The 20,373-nt window shown below is 53.3% G+C and overlaps 1 protein-coding gene across 1 annotated transcript in view; it reads right to left on the reverse strand.

Annotated features, from left to right (window-relative positions):
• The window catches only part of MXRA7 (matrix remodeling associated 7), a 33,331-nt gene that overhangs the window by 2,872 nt on the left and 10,086 nt on the right, over nt 1–20,373 (reverse strand). The window contains exons 2-3 of the mRNA XM_030923825.1: nt 8,088–8,151; nt 4,748–4,841 (exon numbers count right to left, since the gene is read on the reverse strand). Coding sequence (XP_030779685.1) covers nt 4,748–4,841; nt 8,088–8,151 — 158 coding nt within the window. The remainder of the gene's footprint in view (nt 1–4,747; nt 4,842–8,087; nt 8,152–20,373) is intronic.

Genomic DNA, 20,373 nt, shown 5'->3' on the forward strand with positions numbered 1-20,373 from the left:
CAACAACCAAGCTAGCCAGAGAGAGAGGTGGGGTTCCCAGGGGAAGGGGTCGACTGACCACTCTGACAGAGCTGGTGAGCACAGGTGAGCTCTACCTCATTTGTCTCTCATTCCTCAAAGTCTTTTGTGGTTTGGCTTCAGTGAGGACAAAATGGGAGCAACCGGAGTGAAAATGAACTCTGCTTTTTAAATGTTTGTTTTATCTAAGGTGTGCAGGGTGTGTGGATAGCAAGTTTGAGTGGTAAGAAAAACCCCAGCCCAGGGTCTGAGCTCAAACTCTTAAAACACTTCAGCTTAACAAAGTGACCCACAGAAATGGACATGAACATCTCTATACAGGGCAGGGCCAAAGGTGTTCCCAGGATCCTGCTAGCCAAGGACAAGTCCTGATTGAGGGTCTAGAGCTCAGCAGATTTATGAAGGCAGCATGCACCCTGGGAGCCTGCCCAGACTCCTCTCTGGGGTTTCCATTTTATCTCTCAAGCTTTTAAGTTGCCAAAAGGAAAAGCCTTTAGGAGGACGCTAAGGATAACTTCGTTATTCTTCAGTTCTGTAAAGAGAAATGGGGAGAAAAAGATAATTTATTTTACTCATTCCATCCTGCACCATGGGTGAGGAAAGGGGGAAATGGGGACGAGGAAGGAGAATGTTTGGAATTGCAGAAGCTGCGCTAGACTCTGGTTTCTCAAACCACTGCTGATTTGCTTCTCATCGCTTGCGGCAAGACAGTCTGTGCCGCAAAGCTGGCCAGAGCTTGCAGAGCTCCCCTTGATCCCGCACAGAACCTTGCAGCCCACAGACCCTGTTCAGCCTCTGCAGGGTACTTAAGGAAGGAACTGGAGCAGTTGAGTTGCCAAGGGCCTTTCTGATCTTGGGTTGTGTGGCTGTGCTGACAATATTCCTATCACCCTAGATAATTTCCCATTCCCGCTGGCTGAGTTTTCTCCCCTCGGGAGATATTGGCACCCTAGGATGCACGCTTCCAGATGGAGCCAACAGTGTGCCCATCTTTTATGAACCAAGACACATCGCCAGCCCTGAGACCACTGAGAAAGCAGCAGGTCTGATCTTGTCCCTCTGGCACCCTCTCCTGGTGGTCACAGTCAGCACGCCATTTCCAGCCTGAACTGGAAATTCACACTGGCCGGTCTATTGTTTCTGTTGTTTCTTGCATACATCAGATAGAAGAACCAGAACTACCCCACAGCTGTGGTTCCTTGGCCTCCTCCTCTCCTTCCCTGTTTTATCACACTATCACCTTCCTCTAGAGTCATGTCCATTTCCAGAGGAGTCAAAACAGCCCTGCAGACCTCAAATGGAGGGGTGGGTCCTGATCTATCAGAGTCAGTCTAGTCTACAGCCTGGGTTCCTTTTCCCTCTGAGACCAGAAGGTGGGAAGAAGTGATGGAGAGGAGCTGACAGCCGTGCCTTTTCTTTCTCCTGCCAAGCTGCGAAGCCAGCCAAGCCCTGCCAGCTTCCCTAGCTCTGGGGGAGGAGGAGGAGGAGGCCTCTTGCTCAGGGGAGCTGTCACCAGCCTGCAAGCCCACTGTCCTAGCCACACTGTGAAACTGGAGGTGGCACCTCCGACAGCAGCTTCAGGAGAACCCAGGGACGCCACCAGAGGCATGAAGTGTGTGAACCTCTGGCCCGAGGGGAGAGCTAAGGAGGCGGGCAGACACGGCAAGAGGGATCTCAAGCAGCAGCCGCCTCTGGATTTACAGACCTGACTGCTTTCTGGCCCCAGGTGGAAGGAATTTGATCTGTGAGTAGTTCAAGGATGAGACTGCCCACTTCAGCATGTCGCGGAACTAATTTGGGACCTCCTGCTTCCAGTCCCACTTCCTAATTGTCAGGAGAGCCTGTGAACTGAGGCTCCTGGGGAGTGTTGGAACCGGCAACCACTAAAGCTTCAGGTTCTAGATGCGATCTGTTGGCTGAGTCAGTAAATTTAAAGTCAGGGGACATGCAGCTTTTAGCTGCAACTCGATTGTGGACCCTAAGAGCTGGGAAAGGCATCAGAGGCACAGAGGGCCTCTGGGAGGGCAGAACCTGACAGGTGGAGAGACAGCACCCTGCTAGCTGGCCTGTGGTTTTAGTGGTTTGATAATAACAGGCATGTTATTTTTCATACTGATGACTCTAGGGCGGCTCCCTGGACTCGGCTGGGACCGGAACTGTCTCACAGCTGCCAGCGCTCCCCACCCCCATGAGAACCACCATGCTGAAGATGAAAAGCCAAAGCCAGACTGACCAGCCTCTGCAACCCCAAGCATCACCGTGTGAGCACAGCGTGGTGTGGAGCCGTGGGGACCCCACGCAGTGCTGCGAGGGGCGACCACATGCAGGGGGCAGAGGTGTGGGGAGCAAGCAGATGCCACCAGCATGCCTGGGAGCCACAGGGAGCATGCGGGCTGGGCAGTGATGGGAATGAACGTGAACTCCAGTCCTGCCCCAAGAAGTCCTCCGGCCCCTCCTTCTCAATTCAGGGCAGCAAAGTGGTAACTGCAGAGCGCAGAGGAGTCAAGGAGTCTTCCCTCGTCCCAGGAGCAGCACCTCAGGCACAGTCTCGATCCCACGGAACAGCCAAGTGTGGGTTGGTGGTCTAGAGACCTCCAAAGATCCAGTGGGGAGGGATGGGCAGCAAAGGGTCTACTCTCTGAAAATAAGGGGAAGGGATTTTCCCTCCCCACTGCCAAGGTCCCAGCTCTGGACGTGGGTGGTAGTGGCAGTTTCACCCCTAGCCTGAGGCCTGGTCTTTCTTGTTCTAAGAGGCCCTCCAGATCCATCTGCCCGAGCAGCCTCTGTCCCCAGGGACCTTCAAGGGCTGGCAGTTGTGTCCAGCCCCCTCTAGCCTCTGTCCAGGGACTGCAACTTTTTTCTGCAAAGAGCCAGATACTATTTAGATTTGGGGGAGTGTGTGGTCTCTGCTGCAGTGACTCACCTCGGCCACTGTGGCACAAAGGGGTACAGACCACAGGAAAATGGGTGTTGCTGTTCCTGCCACGCTGGGTTGACACATGACACAGGCAGGTGGGGGATCAGATGTGGCCCGGCTGTCGTCTGCTAATCCTTGCCCTGATCATAAGAACCTGCCTGTCTCACAGCTTGGGAGCATGGACCGCTGTCAGGGTATCTGCTGTGCACTGTGCAGAAGCTGCCTCACCTTCTCAGGGTGAGACCCAAGGCTGCAGGGTGACGACATCCACATTCCCAAAGCCTGAGGTCCTAGGGTGACAGTTCTCCCAGCCTTGCAAGGGGGCACTAGCACCCCAATCCACCGGCCCATTAGGCCGCCTCTAGGAACTCAGGGACTTAACTCCCCTCCAGGAACCTCTGCCCCCAGACGGGGCCTTTTCTGCCAGTGATTCCTCGTGCTTGAGAAGAATGAGAAAGGCTCAGGTGGGAAATGTATTAATCGGTTATGAAGGCGATGGAGGAGGAGAGGTTGAGGCCGCGTCAGTGGTGTTGGGAGCATGTTAGCACGCAGTAGGAGGGGAGCGCCACTTGTCTAAGAAATCAGTGTCCTTACCAAAAGGATTTGCAAGAATATTTGTGGCTCAGGACCTAAGCAACTTGCTACAGGGAAGTGAGGTCAGAGGTCAGCTCAATCCTGAAATATAAATGCAGCAAACCTGGTCATGCCAAGAGGCGGCATCCTCAGCACCTGAGGACTTGGGGCTCCTGCCAGGGCTCTTTCTCCTGGCTGTGCTTACACTGCCCACCCCCCACCCAGCCCGGGTGAAGAGCCTTCCTGCTGAGGGTCGAGAGAGCTGATGCCAGCACCGGGAGGGGAGACAGGGCCTGTCACCAGCAGAGCAGCTCTGAGGTTAGAAGGCTGCCTGGTGGGTGGCCTTGCACGCAGTCATGAAAGGGCGGTTGAGTTCTGATTCCAAAATCATAAACCTCCCCTTCCGCTCAGACCCTAGACTGCTGGCTTCTGCTGACAAGTAGGGGGTGACTCCCACGAGCTGCTCTGGGTCACCAGGCTTGGAAAGTGGCACAGCTACCACCTAGGACTCCAGGCCGCGCTGCAGAAGGGCAGCAATGTGAGTGAGCACCAGGAGCCTGCCGGGCCTGGTGCAAACAACTGTCCCTCTGCAAATGACTGTCCGTCTGCCGAGGCCTCCCTAGCTGTCCCACTGCACCCAACGCACCCCTTCCCCACCCGGCAGGATGGAGTGGAGGGAAAATGTGGAGGGGAGCCCAGTGGGTGTGCAGGGGGTGTCCACATGGGAAGGGGGAGCCAGTTCCAACAACGAGAAGCCACAGCTGCACCGCCCGGAGCTACAAGGCGCTGCTGCAGGCGCCAGCCTGGGAGGCCGCTGAATGATGGGCACCAAGAATGCACTGTGTCTCGAAGGAGAAATCAAGAAATCAGCTCTGCTGGGGACTCCGTGTGTGAGTGACAGCCAGGTCTGCTCTAGGCGCTTTCCTGGTGTCTGATTTCTTTAGATAGGAGCAGTGGGGTGTGGAGAGGGTGGGGGGTTCAGTAAATGGGCTCTGTGTCCCCCATCACCAGTGACCTTCTCCTGGTCAGTGCCAGGGAGGGGTTCCAGGGGCACACGAGCCTGGCTGACCAGGGCAGGAAAGAACTAAACTGGGAAGGTGGGGCAGTGGTTGGGCAGAGTTTGTAGGAGCCCCACCTCCTTTCTGCGCCCTTCTGCCAAGAGGCAGAACATGAAGGGCTCAGGGGGCACCCCCCTCCCCTCAGAGCCCGCCAGGTACCAGCAAAGGGGCTGCAGCTTACCTCTGCTCCTCCTCCAGCTCCTCTTTGGTCATCATCTTCTTGTACTGGTTTCCCCTCAGCTTCCCAGGGCTGTATTTGAAGGAGAAGCCTTCTCCTGCGGAGAGGGGACCCGGTCAATGCCAGGGAGTGCTGTAGAGGCTGGGCCCCCACAAACCCTGGCCCCCTTTCCCTAGGTTTAAAAAGGAAGACCTCAAGCAGAGGCCGTATCCGGCTGTCAGAGACATCTCACCCCAGCGCCTATACCCCTCCTCATTCCATAGCTTTCCCTTAAATCCTACAACGAGACAACCAGAGAGAAAGCAGTCCTGCTCCTAGTCCACGGCTGTCTCCAGATGCCGCGTCCGTCCCGGCATCTGCAGTGCGCTGCCTGCCCTGGCCCTGCCCAGCGGGTCCTCTCGGCTACTGAGCTCACAGGCAACAGCTCCAGCAAGCAGAGCACAGCTCATCTCAGAACACGCCCCGCGCTTGCCTGCATGTGGGGAGGCTTGTGTCGTCCCCCCAACCCCTGTGGCTACTGGAAATCAGAAAACACGCATCCAGGCAGCCCACAGCGGCCAGGCCAGGGATGCGGGATTTGCCACGGCGGGTCTGACTTGTGTACTGCTGAAGAGGCAGAGCCTGATTTGCCAGTCCCCGAGGGCAGACACCCCATCGCTGCCTGCAAAAAAGAGACAGATCTTGAGGCCTGAAGAGGGCACATGGATGGGTAGGTGGTGGGCACAGAGGAAGCCGGGACCTGTGGCCTGGAGTGGACACAGGCTCCGGGCGCATAAGCCACGGTGAGGAGAGAAAAGCTGACCTCCCAGAGGGAAAAGCCTCGTGGGGGAGCAACCTCTTGGTTCCTGAATCCAGCAAGTATCAGGCAGAGCTGGCTGGCCTCTTATCGACCTCCACTAACTAAAGGACCCAGTGAGGGAGGTGTAGAGAGATCCTCAGCTGCTATTCTGGAAGTGCTGCCCTCTCTGTCCCTCCACATCCTGTCCAATACCCCGAAAAGCCAGGCCCCTCCCCTCTAGCTTGCAGCCCTCATGCTACCAGATAGGCTGATGCGGACCGACGGGGAGGCGGGGGGCTCTCAGGGTGAGAGGAAGAAGATTCTAGATGTGAATTCGGAACCCAAACATCGGCCGGGCGCGGTGGCTCAAGCCTGTAATCCCAGCACTTTGGGAGGCCGAGACGGGCGGATCACGAGGTCAGGAGTTCGAGACCATCCTGGCTAACACAGTGAAACCCCGTCTCTACTAAAAAATACAAAAAACTAGCGGGCGAGGTGGCGGGCGCCTGTAGTCCCAGCTACTTGGGAGGCTGAGGCAGGAGAATGGCGTAAACCTGGGAGGCGGAGCTTGCAGTGAGCTGAGATCCGGCCACTGCACTCCAGCCCGGGCGACAGAGCGAGACTCCGTCTCAAAAAAAAAAAAAAAAAAAAAAAAACCCAAACATCTGGCTGGGTGCACTGGCTCACGCCTGTAATCCCAACACTTTGGGAGGCCGAGGCAGGTGGATCACTTGAGGCCAGGAATTCAAGACCAGCCTGGGCAACATGGTGAAACCCTGCCTCTTTTAAAAATACAAAAATTAGCTGGGCGTGGTGGCACATGCCTGTAATCCCAGCCACTCAGGAGGCTGAGGCAGGAGAACAGCTTGAACCTGGGAGGCGGAGGTTGCAGTGAGCCAAGATCATGCCATTGCATTTCAGCTTGGGCAACAGAGTGAGACTCCAGTATCCCTCCAACACCCCTCCCAAAAATAAAACATACAAAATCCTGCCAGCTTGGCCCCAGTCTTAGGTTTCAATTTATGGGGCAAGTCTGATTAGTTTTGTTTTCTGAGCCAGACAGAACAAACGGCTTGAAAAGGATTTCACTCAATCACATGCAGTGCACCAGGCAGCACATCCAATTTTCCTAGGCCAGGAGGGTTCAATGTGACAGCCTCCGAGGGACGGGGGAGGTTTCTTCCTCCAGTCTCCTGTGAATCCACCAGTCGCTCAGGGAAGTCATTTTAGCGACACTAATCAATTAGCCTCTGAGGCTGCCTCCTACTGCAGAGGGGCTGGGGGCTGCTCACACAGTCTTCCAACAGCTGGAGCCATAAACCTTTCCTTTCCCTGCCTTGCTAGAGATGGCAGGAGGCTAAGGTGGCAGGAGGCGCCAGGGGTGGGGGATGTGCAGGCGCAGTGGTGCAGATAAGGAGGGAGGCTGGTGACAGCCCTGGGGGGCTGGGCCCTCTGGCAGCTACGCCAGGGAGAGGGATCTGCGAGCCTCCCTCCCGTGTCCCCAAGTCACTAACAGGATCCCTGCATCCCTTCAGCTGCCTCGGGCCACGTGGCAGGGACAGATGCCAGGGCCACGGCTGCAGTGAGTCCCCCGTCCCCAAAAGCAGGGACCAAGGGTCCTTCCTGGTAAGGGACTAATGTCCCCACCTGCAGTCCACCGCCTGCACCCAAGCTTCAGTCTCCCCTCCTGCTCCAGGCTGTGCTGATGGAAACCAAGGCACGGCCTCAGGGGAAGCTCTGCACTCCAGCCCAGCCTGCCCGCAGGAGCTGGTTCCTGCATTCCTGAAACTCTTTCCACTGCTCCTGCCAGCAGCCGAGTTAAGGTCACAGCAACAGTCTTGCTTTTTTAAAATTATGAAATATTTCAAACATACAAAAATGCAGAAAGCACTAATCCTCCCTGTGCTTGCCATACAGAGGCAACAAACGCTGACATCCTGCATGTCTGCCTCCACTTTCTCTTTTAGAGAAATAAGCGGACGGACCCAGCAGAAGCCACTCCGCAGTTTTGTTCCGCCTCTGTCTGTCCTGGCCGGGTCAGATCTGGCAGTGTCTCCCCTGTTCTCGGCCACTCCCTTTCTCCTCTCAGTCTCATGGCTGGGGCCTGTGGCTAGTTAGCCAGAGCTGCTCAGAAAGCAGGCGTGTCCCCTCCCGGGGCCTTCATTACGAAGAAGGCACGGGGGAGGCCGTGTGAGTGGTTTTCGTCTCAGTAAAATAGGTCAGAGATGTTTGGAGAGAATCGTGAAATGTACAGTGTGGTCACAAGAGGGGAGTTAGGAGGCAGCGCGGGACAGAGCCGGGCAGGGCGCATAGTGTGTTCTCAAGAGGGGCCCCTGGGATGGGAAAGCCAAACCCCAAAGTCCAAGGGGGCGTGAGGGAGGGCTACCGGCAGGCCAGGGCAGGGACATCCATGGTGCGACTCCACCTCTCAGTGCCCCACTCAGGCCACTGTCCCACCCCATCCCTCCCCCTGGCACTTGAACCCCAGCTCCTGGGATCCCCAGCAGGGCACAGATCACCCCGGACACGGTCAGGCCCCCTCATGAGCACAGAGGTCCCACTCACCGTCGTCCTCCACAGGCCCTGCCGATGATGGGCCCGTCTCACCATCCAAGTCCTGCTCCTCTTTCTGCAAGACAAGGACAGGGTCAGTGCCCTTGGCACAGACTGGGTGACGGGAAATGGTGGGGGAGGGGGCAGAAGGTAGGGGAGACAGAGGAGGGCCTCGAAGGGCCAGCCTGTCCATGCCCTGCAGCAGTGCCTGCCCTGTGGTCACGGTCAACCAGCGGGGGGGGGCTGTGCACAAATGATGGACCAAGGTGACTCGGCTCACAAATACTGAGCTGAGGCATGTTCCTGACTGTGATCCCGAGCCCTCGGCCTTGGTCTTTCCCAGGTGGGTGCCTGTTGAGGCATCTGCATGCCATTTGGAGATGTGGGCCCGGGACTGCCACTGTGTCGCTGCGGTGAGTAGACAAAGGGTGCAAGAGAAAAGCCGGCTGGGGTATCTGGGGCCAGGGCCAGGCAGCATGGCCATCACAGCCTCTGGCTTTGCTTCCTTCTATGTTGTTTTCCATCCCCAACTCCCTCAGTGTCCATGTTCCCAAAACTGGAGCCCCACCTCTTCAGCCAGTTCTCTCCCACACAGAGACACAATAAACAGATGATTGGAGGAATGGCCCGGGATGGCCTTGGTGGAAGGAAGAAGTGACTTCAGCTTGCAGGAATGTCAGAGGATGAGAGTGACGTGCCGTGCCCATGGGCTCTGTGGGATTGAAGGTCGTGGGGAGGGGACACGGGGCCCCAGGAACTTCAACTTGGAAGCCCAGTGGGTAGATGTGGAAATGAATGAATGAGTAGCCCCGGCTGATCCACGGAGCCCAGCCAGCGCTGGCCGCTCACGGGGAGGCTCCTGACAAAATACTGAGCTGTGCTGGGAGGCGAAGTTTTTCCAAGCCCCATGGTGGGTCGTTAGTGGCAAACCCAGAGGGGTCTTGAGCTCCTCTGAGTGACTTTTTGTTTGTTTTTTGTTTTTTTCTGAGTTAGTTTTTGAGACAGAGTTTTGGCTCTTGTTGCCCAGGCTGGCGTGCAGTGGCGCGATCTCAGCTCACTGCAACCTCTGCCTCTTGGGTTTAAGCGATTCTCCTGCCTCAGCCTCCTGAGTAGTTGGGATTATGGGCGCCCGCCACCCAAGCCCCGCTAATTTTTTTGTGTTTTTAGTAGAGATGGCGTGTCACCATGTTTGCCAGGCTGGTCTCGAACCCCTGACCTCAGGTGATTCGCCTGCCTTGGTCTTCCAAAGTGTTGGGATTACAGGAGTGAGCCACTGTGCCTGGCTTGAGAGACTTTCTTGACTGCACAAAATGCCACCTGGGGGGAGCTGTGCAGGCGACAGGGTCTCTTCCCCGTTTAGCAGTTTGTACACAGAGACTCAGTGCTATCTATGGCGAAGTGGTGCTTGAGTGTCCTGACATTTCCCAAATTTTGCACAGCAAAGTATCTTTGTGGCTGAGGCTGGGGTAGGCAGGCCTCTTCAGAGGGCAGGAAGAGGAGCCACTCCATTTGACACAGCAAACTCACTTCTAGGGATCTGCTCCAGACTGGAGAAATGTCCATCAGGATTTTTATATAATGACTCTGACAGTGTGCAGTTGAAAAAACAGAACTGGGGGCTGGGCACAGTGGCTTACACCTGTAATCCCAGAACTTTGGGAGGCCGAGGTGGGTGGATCACCTGAGGTTGGGAGTTCGAGAGCAGCCTGGCCAACATGGCAAAACACTGTTTCTGCTGAAAACACACAAAAATTAGCCCGGTATTGTGGCAGGTGCCTTTAATTCCAGCTACTCGGGAGGCTGAGGCAGGAGAATCGCTTAAACCCAGGAGGCAGAGGTTGCAGTGAGCCGCGATCGTGCTGCTGCACTCTAGTCTGGGTGACACAGCAAGACTCCATCTTAAAAAAAGAAAAAAAAAAAACAAAAAAAAAAAAAACAGGAGGCGTTGATAGGTACTGATGTGAAAAGTGCATCAAGATACATTGAGGGAAAAATGCAAGCAGCAGCCCGGTGTGAGCAGCACAGTCATCTTGCTGTAAGTGGCAAAGTGGAAGGGGATGCATGTGCAGAGAAGAGGTTTGTTTTCCGGAAGGGCCCACGAGAAACCGTCAGCAGTGACTACCTCTCGGGAGAGGAGACTGGGGGGCAGCTTTTCCTTTCCATCTTATACATTTCAGTATAATTTGGACTTTCCATTAATATGCATGAATGACTGAATATATTTAAATGCTAATGGTGTCTTTGGACAGTGAGATCCAAAGACCCCATTTTTTCTTTATTTTCTTATATATTCTAAAAAAGAGGGAAAAAAAAGAAAAAGTAAGAGGCCAGGTGTGGGGGCTCATGCCTGCAATCTCAGCACTTTGGGAGGCCGAGGTGGGAGGGCGGCTTGAGCCCAGAAGTTCGAGACCAGCCTGGTAACATAGTACACACCTTGCCTCTACTGAAAATTTAAAAATTAGCCGTGCATAGGCGGCACGCACCTGTGATCCCACCTACTCAGGAGGCTGAGGCAGAAGGATCACTTGGAAAAAAAAAAGTAGAAAGAATGACTGTAACATCCTATATATATATATATATTTGGTTTCTGCCCCCAGTTCTTGACACAGTTTTTATTTTGTCTGTTTGTCTTTTGAGACAGGGTCTTGCTCTGTCACCCAGACTGGAGTGCAGTGGTACAATCACAGCTCACTGCAGTCTCAACCTCCAGGGCTCAAGCGATCCTCCTGCCTCTGCCTCCAGAGTGGGATCACAGGTGCATGCCACCATGTCCAGCCCTGACACTGAGCTCCTGAATCCCTTGAATTTCCTAAGTTACAGGGGTGCTAGGAGCATGTTTTGTTCTAACATTTGGTTTTGATCTCAGTCCCTGGCACAGAGCTCCTAAATCCGTTGGAATTTCCTGGGTGATAGGAGTGTCTTTTGTTCTAATGAGGTGACTCCTGGTGGGCTCCTGGGTGGGCTGATCACCAGAGAGATTAAGCTGCAATGAGAAGCTTGGAACTTTCAGCCCCACCCCTGCCCAGCTTCCTCCAGAGACTGGAGAGGAGCTGGAGACTGAGTTAAGAATCAATGACGCCTATGTGATGAGGCCTCCGTCAACATCCCCATAGGGTTTGGAGAGCCTCTAGGCTGCTGAATGCACTCCCGTGCACGGAGGGTGGTGTACCCCAACTCCATGGGGACAGAAGCTCCTGCACTGAGGACCTACTGGACCTCACTCTACTTAGGTACCTCCATCTGGCTGTTCATCTGTAGCCTTTATCATTTCCTTTCTAATAAACCAGTTAACAGAAGTGTTTCCCTGAGCTCTGTGGGATGCCATAGCAAGTACTGAACTTGAGGAGGGGTTCATGGAACCCCTGAGTTGTAGCCAAGTAGGACCAAAGTGTGAGGAATGAGGGGACCTGATACGTGTGATGGGCCCCCGAAGTGGAGGGCAGTCTGTGGGACTGGGCCCTGACCTGTGGGGTCTGCCCTGATTCCGGGGAGTTAGGGTCAGGGTTGAAGTGGAGGACACACACTTGGCGTCTGGGTGGCTGGAGAATGTACTGGTTGTAGGGGTGGGGCGGGCTGCATATTCGGTATCAGAAGTGAAGGGCTCTGTGGAGTGTTATGTGCATGGACAGAAAAACAGTTGGTTTTTCTCATGGTTGATGTCTTTCTTTAATGACTGACAAACAGCCACTGACCTATTCAGGGCAGGGCCCCAGAAATAAGCCCAATATCAAGAATAGACAGGAGGCCAGTTCTCCTATTATGTGCTAGGGACACAAAGATTAAATGATAAACAACAGCAACAATGAGCACAGTCCCTGCCTTATGGAGCTCGTGGTCCAGTAGGAAAGACAAACAAATAATTGCAATCCAGCGCGAGGAGTCCGTGAGCCGGGGCAGATCCGTATCCCCAGAGGACCCGGTATCAGCTGACGTGCCCAAGCCCTCCTGACCAGAGAGAGGCTGGTAAACATTTAGATTTTGGGCCAGGCACAGGGGCTCACACCTGTAATCACAGCACTTTGAGAGGCCAAGGCAGGAGGGTCGCTGGGGCCCAAGAGGTTGAGGCTGTAGTAAGCCATGGGGGTGCCACTGCACTCCAGCCTGGGCAAGAATGAGACCCTGTCTCTCACACACACACACACACACACACACACACACACACACACACACACGAAATCATACTTGACTTTGGAATTCTGATTTTCTTTTTCTTTTTTGAGATGGAGTTTCACTCTTGCTGCCCGGGCTGGAGTGCACTGGCGCAATCTTGGCTCACTGTAACCTCCACCTCCCGGGTTCAAGCAATTCTCCAGCTTCAGCCTCCCGAGTAGCTGGGACTACAGGCATGTGCCACCACACCTGGTTAATTTTTGTATTTTTAGTAGAGATGGGGTTTCTCCATGTTGGTAAGGCTTGTCTTGAACTCCCGACCTCAGGTGATCCGCCCGTCTTGGCCTCCCAAAGTGCTGGGATTACAGGTGTGAGCCACTATGCCTGGCCTGGAAGTCTGATTTTTTAAAAAGCTGTGGTCGTGACCCATTGATGGGTCAGGAAAGCAAATGAGAAGGCCTTACTAGTATTGTGGGAAAAAAGAAAAAAAAAAAAAATGGGCCACCAAAGTCTTGGTGAATTTTGAAGCTTTAATAACTTCAGAAGTATAGATACTACAAATGTACCAAAAAAATGACACTTGAAAGGTTATTTACATTTTAAATACCTTGATGTCTCTTACTCAGATTCTTACAATATCCCCCCAGTGCGGTACATGGCTCTAGTTGGTTTTCAAACTTCGAAAAACCTTTTACCGACTGTTGGTCAGCAACAGGAAAGGATAACACTGGTGATTCCAGCATCACCATGTTCTAAAGAACTGGATTTGGTGCACATGTGACCTCAAGGGAGGTCAATCAGTCCACTGACCTCAAGGGAGGTCAATGAACCCAGGTAAGGGCTCCTTTGCCTGCCTGTCCATCCAGACACTGGCACATGCAGAGAATTAAAATGAAAAATCTAGCACTTGACTGTCAGGAAACCAAGTGGAAAAGAAATTGAAATAAGTAAATATTCAACTGATGTTCTGTAGATTTGTACATTTAAACATCTGAAGTTATTACAACTGCACTAAGACTCTGGGGACACCCCTGTATCCCAGAATGAAACAGAAGACGAGGCCAGGCGCTGTGGCTCACGCCTGTAATCCCAGCACTTTGGGAGGCTGAGGTAAGCGGACTGCTTGAGCACAGGAGTTTGAGACCGCCCTGGGCAACATGTCAAAACCTCCTTTCTCTTTTTTTGAGACGGAGTCTTGCTCTGTCACCCAGCCTGGAGTGTAGTGGCGCAACCTCGGCTCACTGCAAGCTCCGCCTCCCGGGTTCACACCTCAGCCTCCTGAGTAGCTGGGACTACAGGCGCCCACCGCCACGCCTGGCTATTTTTTTTGTATTTTTAGTAGAGACGGAGTTTCACCGTGTTAGCCAGGGTGGTCTCAATCTCCTGACCTTGTGATCCGCTCGCCTCGGCCTCCCAAAGTGCTGGGATTACAGGCGTGAGCCACTGCGCCCGGCCAAAACCTCATTTCTACAAAAAAATTACAAAAATTAGCTGGGCATGGTGGGATGTGCCTGTGGACCCAGCTGAGGCTGAGGTGGGAGGATCACTTGAGCCCAGGAGGTCAAGGCTGCAGTGAGCCGGGATCACACCACTGCACTCCAGCCTAGGTGAAAGAGTGAAAGCCTGTCTCAAACAAAAGACAACAAAATAACAACACAACAAAAAACTTCTGGTGTAGTTGTGTGACTTTATATACAGGAGGTAATTTAAAATTTCTTTCTTATAGTGACACCTAATTAAAAAAAAGTTTGAAAACACTGCTGAATTGGCCATTTATTTTGTTTTTTGTCTGTGCAGAAATCCCCTATTCTTTTGGAAGTTGTCCCTTGAATCCTGTGGCCCCAGCTGGGGCAGTCAAACCCTCCCCCTTCCATCTACTTATCTGGATGGGCATGGGCCCAGAGCAGTGAGCGGCCTAGAGTGGGCCCGGGTGGAGAGGCTCATTGGAGAGGCCCCTTCCCACCGTGTGCTTGTCCTGAGGCCGTTCCACCCTGCCTGAGAGCCGCTCCATTCCAACTCCCACAGCCCCTGGTCCACCGTGTCCACCGTCCACTGACACCTCTCCTGTCTACCACTCACCATATTCACCCTTTGCAGGCCAAGAACATCTCAAATTTGCCTGCATCAAATTTCAGCTCCACCGAAGTCAAGGGTTGGATAGCCATGGAACGTTATTTTTAGAGTGGTTCTCAAACTGCACCCCACGAAGGCACCCCAGAGCCTTACACCTGGGCTTCTACTGGAAATAACATTCTTTTATGTGGGTAACTTGTTAGGCTTTTAGAGAATATACTAATAATAACTGAATGAATTCCAATTATTATTATTGTTATTACTGAGACAGGGTCTTACCGTCACCCAGGCTGGGGTTACAGTGATGCAATCTCAGCTCACTGCATCCTTGACCTTCCAGGCTCCGTCAATCCTCCTATCACAGCTTTCCTAGTACCCGGGACTACAGACACAGGCCACGAGGCTTGGCTCATTTGTTTATTTTTGGTATAGATGAAGTTTTGCCATGTTGCCGAGGCTGGTCTTGAACTCCTGGGCCCAAGGGATCCGCCTGCCTCAGCCTCCCTGCTCCCGGCTGTGGCGTTTTACTTTTTAAAAAAATAATGGGGGCCGGGCATGGTGGCTCATGCCTGTAATCCCAGCACTTTGGGAGGCTGAGGTGGGTGGATTGCCTGAGGTGAGGAGTTTGAGACCAGCCTGGCCAACATAGTGAAACCCTGTGTCTACTAAAAAATACAAAAAATTAGCTGGGTGTGGTGGCAGGTGCCTGTAATCCCAGCTACTTAGGAAGCTGAGTCAGGAGAATCACTTGAACCTGGGAGGCGGGGGTTGCAGTGAGCCAAGATCACGCCATTGCATTCTAGCCTGGGCGACAAGAGCGAAACTCCATCTCAAAAACAAAACAAAAAAAACACCAGTGTTGATTTCATTTTGCCCTGATTTTATAAAAGTATGTACACAATAGAAAAGTGAAAGTGCTAACTCCAGTAGTAAGAAGTGCCGGTTTCAGACACAGTGCAATGGAGACAAAGACACAAACCCTTCTGCAAGGGGTGGCTCTTCAGCCTCAGGTGTGTGTGCAACGGGATGGGAAGGGATAATGCTAACCCTCATGCGAAATACCAGAGCTCCATTGTCTAAGGCTGTGCCCAACGGAGAGCTGGCACTAAGGATTTCACCTTCGTGCCTCCCTCATGGCATGTCTGTCTTTCCTTCCACTTTGGCACATTCAAGTTTGCAGCTATGTTTTCAGGAATGTGCATGGTGGGGGCCTGGAGGAAAGGAGCTCAGCTGTGTCTGCGGGAAGCAGGGAAGGCCTTAGAGTGGATGAGAAAGTCACGCTGGGTCCAAGATAGACTTGCCAGGCAGATGCAGAGAGAAGGGCATCTGGGCGGAGTGTATAGCCCATGTAAAGCCATGGAGGCACGGAACACCTCAGCTCTTCCAGTGACTCTACAGACTTGGGTATGATTGCAGGGTGGGTGTGACGTGGTCAGAAATAGTGTGCAGAGGCTAGGTGTGGTGTCTCATTGCCTGTAATCCCAGCACTTTGGGAGACTAAGGCAGGTGGATCATTTGAGGCCAGGAGTTCAAGACCAGCTTGGCCAACATGGTGAGACCCCCCCCACCTCCACTAAAAAGATACAAAAATTAGTTGGGCGTGGTGGTGCATGCCTGTAATCCCAGCTACTCGGGAGGCTGAGGCAGGAGAATCTCTTTAACCCGGGAGGCAGAGGTTGCAGTAAGCCGAGATTGTGCCACTGCACTCCAGCCTGGGTGACAGAGCGTGACTCTGTCTCAAAAAGAAAAAAAGGAAGAGGTCAGGTGCGGTGGCTCTTGCCTGTAATCCCAGTACTTTGGGAGGCCGAGGTGGGTGGATCATGAGGTCAGGAGATTGAGACCATCCTGGCTAACACAAAGAAACCCCGTCTCTACTAAAAATACAAAAAGAAAGAAAGAAACTGCGTAGAAATGCAGGGTCTGCAACCACAGAGATTGTATACAGGACACTAAAGCGTTTGGTTTCATTCTTCAGGAAGTGAGAAACCACCTGAAGCTTTCGAACAGGGACAAACAAGGCTGGGCGTGGTGGCTCACACCTGTAATGCCAGTACTGTGGGAGGCCGAGGTGGGAGGGTCGCTTGAGGCCAGGAGTTCGATACCGACCTGAGCAATAGAGTGAGACCTCCCCCCATCTCTACAAAAAGTTAACAAATTAGCCGGGGTGGTGGCATGTGCTTGTAGCCCCAGACACTTGGGAGGCTGAGGTGGGAGGATCGCCTGAGGCCAGGAGTTTGAGGCTGCAGTGAGCTATGATGGTGTTACTGCACTCCAACTGAGTGACAGAGGGAGACCCTGCCTCTAAAAAAATAAATAAAAATAAAAAACAGGTATCAATACAAACTTTTTTAACAAACAAAAAAATAAATAGGGACAAACAGAATGAGAGCACACTTGGGAGACTGAGGTGGGAGGATCGCAATAGGGGCAAGAGAAGAGGCAGGAGGAACTATGAGAAGAGGGTACGGAGCTCCGGGGAGAGATGGTAAAGGCCCAAACTGCGATGCTAAAGGCATCTGGTCTTCAGCTCAGCGTTGAATGAATCAGTAAAGGTGCGGCCGGCCAAAGGCAATCTCTCCAGGGTCTCATGGTCTGAGTCCTTCCCACCATGAGGCAGCTGTGCCATGCTGGGCGCAACCAGGGTCATTTCCTGGAGGCGGCAGGAACCCAACAGAGTATGCAGCTGATCCTTCCTGGGGTCTTAAAGGAAACAGAACAGAGCAGCTGCTCGAGCGCTGACTCAAACCTCACCCAAGGCCCTCATCACTGCGGAGTTCCTGTCCATGCCCTTGGTCCCAGGAGTGTTCAGGCTACTTGGCTCATGGGCTGAACTGTGTTCCACGCCCCAATTCATATGCTGAAGCCTTAGCCCCAACTACCTCTCAGCCTGACTCTATTGGGAAACACGGCCTTTAAAGAGGTGATTAGGTTAGAATGAGGCCATTAGGGTGGGCCTCACCCAAGGACTGCTTCCTTATAAGAGGAAACTTGAACACACACAGAGACACAAGGGTTATGAGTGCACAGAGGAAAGACCATGTGAGGATGCAGAGAAGGAGGCCAACTGCAAGCCAGGGGGACAGGGCTTAGGAGGACCCAAACCTGCGGACACCTTGAACTTGGCCCTCCAGTCTGCAGAATTCTGGGAAAAGAAACGTCTGTTGCTGGAGGTGCCCAGTCTGTAGCGTTTTGTTGTAGCAGCCCTGGCAAACGAATACATCATGTTTCTGATGAAAGTCAATCAATTTCATGGAAAGAGTGAACTGAGACAGGCAGCTGGCGTCACCCTGGTTGGTTCTCAGGGCAGGCTGGGCTGAGTCCAAGCTCCATCACTTCACTGACTAGAGCCTCAGCATTTCATGACTGAATAGAGACCACGTTTTAATGTCATGTTCTGGGATAATTTTCTAATTCAGCTTTTCCCTCCCATGGAGGAGGTGGAGGCAGGAGGGGGAAGGCAAAGGGGACGTGCCTCCTGACAGCCTCCTCAGTGCCAGGAGCCTAGGACCAGGGTGCCCCGGAGGCCAAGCTGAGGGGCCCGGCCAGGCTGCAGTAACTGGGAGAGACAGTGAACCAAGCTCATGCCCTGCAGGCTGCACGCTGCCATTTATGGCTGCCCTGGCTGATTCCAACTGATTCAAGCGTGATGCAAAGTGCTGAAGTCGGGAGAGGGGGAGAGGGGAGGTGGGAGGCGAGAGAAGAGAGGGCTAGATAAGAGAAGGGAGGGGAGAGAGAGAGAGAGAGAAACACTTACAGAGAGACAGAGAGTGATAGAGACAGATTTTTGTCTGTGTGTCAGCTGCCCAAGGAGATGGTTCTGCTATGGGGCAGTGCAAAGAGGGTCTGTTGTGGCCCTGTGGCCACCAGAGTTGCTGCCTGCTGTGCTGCACCAATCCCACTGGCTAATCCAGAATGACTTTAGAGGACAGTGGCTCCAGGAGGCAGGCCATTCCTAACTCCCAAGAGGGCATCTGTCCCTCCCCTGCCTGCAGCAGGCAAGGACGGAAATAACAGGAAGGCGACAAAAGGCCTCCCCCACCCCAGAATGGGCCAGGCCCAGCGCTGCGTCCAGAGTGCCTGACAATGCTCTCACTCCTTCCAGAAGGACTCCATTAGCCAATCAGCTGCTCATCTTTTGCAATGGGGGCCGGGGGAGCATCAGCTGCAGGGCGAGCAGCAAAGCCCAGCTGGCATCAGCTCCGGGGGCTTGGTGGTGGGCAGGGAGGACAGGCTGGGGCAGGGGTCACCACTGTTCCTCCACACCTAGCACAACAACTCAGCCATCTCCTCCTCCAAACTACAACTCCAGGCTGGGGACGTGCAGGCTCCACTCTCTAAATCCATATTTGCAACTGGATGAGACATGTCCCAGAAACTTCTGTCCAGAACCTAGTAACCCAAGTCTCAAACTGACCCCCTCACTTGTCCACATTTTCTTGGCAGCCACAGCATCTCTGACACCTTAACATGGCCTGGGAGTGTTGATTCCAACCTGATCTCCTTCCTTTTTTTTGAGATAGAGTTTTGCTCTGTTGCCCAGGCAGGGATGCAGTGGTGTGATCTCTGCTCACTGCAACCTCTGCCTTCCAGGTTCAAGAGATTCTCCTGCCTTAGCCTCCCAAGTAGCTGGAATTACAGGTGCACGCCACCACCCCTAGCTAATTTTTGTATTTTTAGTAGACAGGGCTTTGCCATATTGGCCAGGCTGGTCTCCAAATCCTGACCTCAAGTGATCCACCCGCCTCGGCCTCCCAAAGTGCTGGGATTACAGGCGTGAGTCACCGCGCCCGGCACTGACTTCCCTTCTATTCTGAATTCTAGAGTCCCCCCATCACTCCAACAGGCTTCTGGCTTCACCCCTTTATTCTCTGTTCTCCTGCTACAACTACTCGATGACTTCATGTGGCACCTACATCTGCTCTCCTCCAATTCATCCTTTTTTGGGAGATGGTCTCATTCTGTATCCCAGGCTGGAGTGCAGTGTTTCAATCATGGCTCACTGCAGCCTCAACCTCCCTGGGCTTAAGCAATCCTCCCCCATCAGCCTCCTAAGTAGCTGGGATCACAGGCGTGTGCCACAGCTCCCAGCTAGTTTTCTTATTTTTTGAAGAGATTGGGTCTCACTATGTTCAGGGTGGTCTCAAACTCCTGGGCTCAAGCCATTCTCCTGCCTCAACCTCCCAAAGTGCTGGGATTACAGGCATGAGCCACCACACCCAGCCCTCATCCAGCTTTAAGAACATCTTCAAATGCTAACTTCATAATGCTTTTCCTGCCCAAAACCCATGCCACCTGCCTACATTGCCCAACCTTGTTCAATTTCAATATAATAATCTCTCTTTCTCCAAGTTCTACTTCCAGATTCTTCTGCCATCAGATTGGGTGAGGTCTCTCTCCTCGATGGCTAAGAACCAGGGTGCCACTAGGTGGGGGTGGTGGGCTGGGACTTGGGGTGCTATCTGCACCATGGCCTCAGGAACGTGATCTGTCCTTCCACATTCACCTCTGCACCCCTCTCCTTCCTCTGTCTGGGCAGGGGTCCCCCAAGGTCATAGGACCTGATTTGGAGGCCCTTTAACTCTACCCTAGGTTTGCAGAGACTGCTGCAAGGAGGAGCGGACAGAGTAAAAGGAGCCTAGACTGCCACCCAGAGCAGCTCTGTTTTTGCTTTATGTCCTGGGCTTCCATGTGACACTGAAGAGGCAAGAAGGGATCCAGTGTTTTATTATTTTTAAATTTATTTACTTTTGAGACGGAGTCTCACTCCGTCACCCAGGCTGGAGTGCAGTGGCACAATCTAGGCTCACTGCAACCTCTACCTCCTGGGTTCAAGCGATTTTCCTGCCTCAGCCTCCCAAGTAGCTGATTAGTCCCAAGTAGGGATTACAGGCATGCGCCACCACACCTGGCTTTTTGTATTTTTAGTACAGACTGGGTTTTGCCATGTTGGCCAGGCTGGTCTCGAACTCCTGACTTCAGGTGATCTGCTCGCCTCAGCCTCCCAAAGTGCTGGGATTACAGGCATGAGCCACCGGACACAGCCAGGATCCAGTGTTTTAGAAAATGTTAGAAAACCACTAACCTAATGTGGCTTCTGCCTAAGGAAAAACACTTG

This window comes from Rhinopithecus roxellana, chromosome 19 (assembly GCF_007565055.1).
Source record: "Rhinopithecus roxellana isolate Shanxi Qingling chromosome 19, ASM756505v1, whole genome shotgun sequence".
Classification (NCBI taxonomy): domain Eukaryota; kingdom Metazoa; phylum Chordata; class Mammalia; order Primates; family Cercopithecidae; genus Rhinopithecus; species Rhinopithecus roxellana.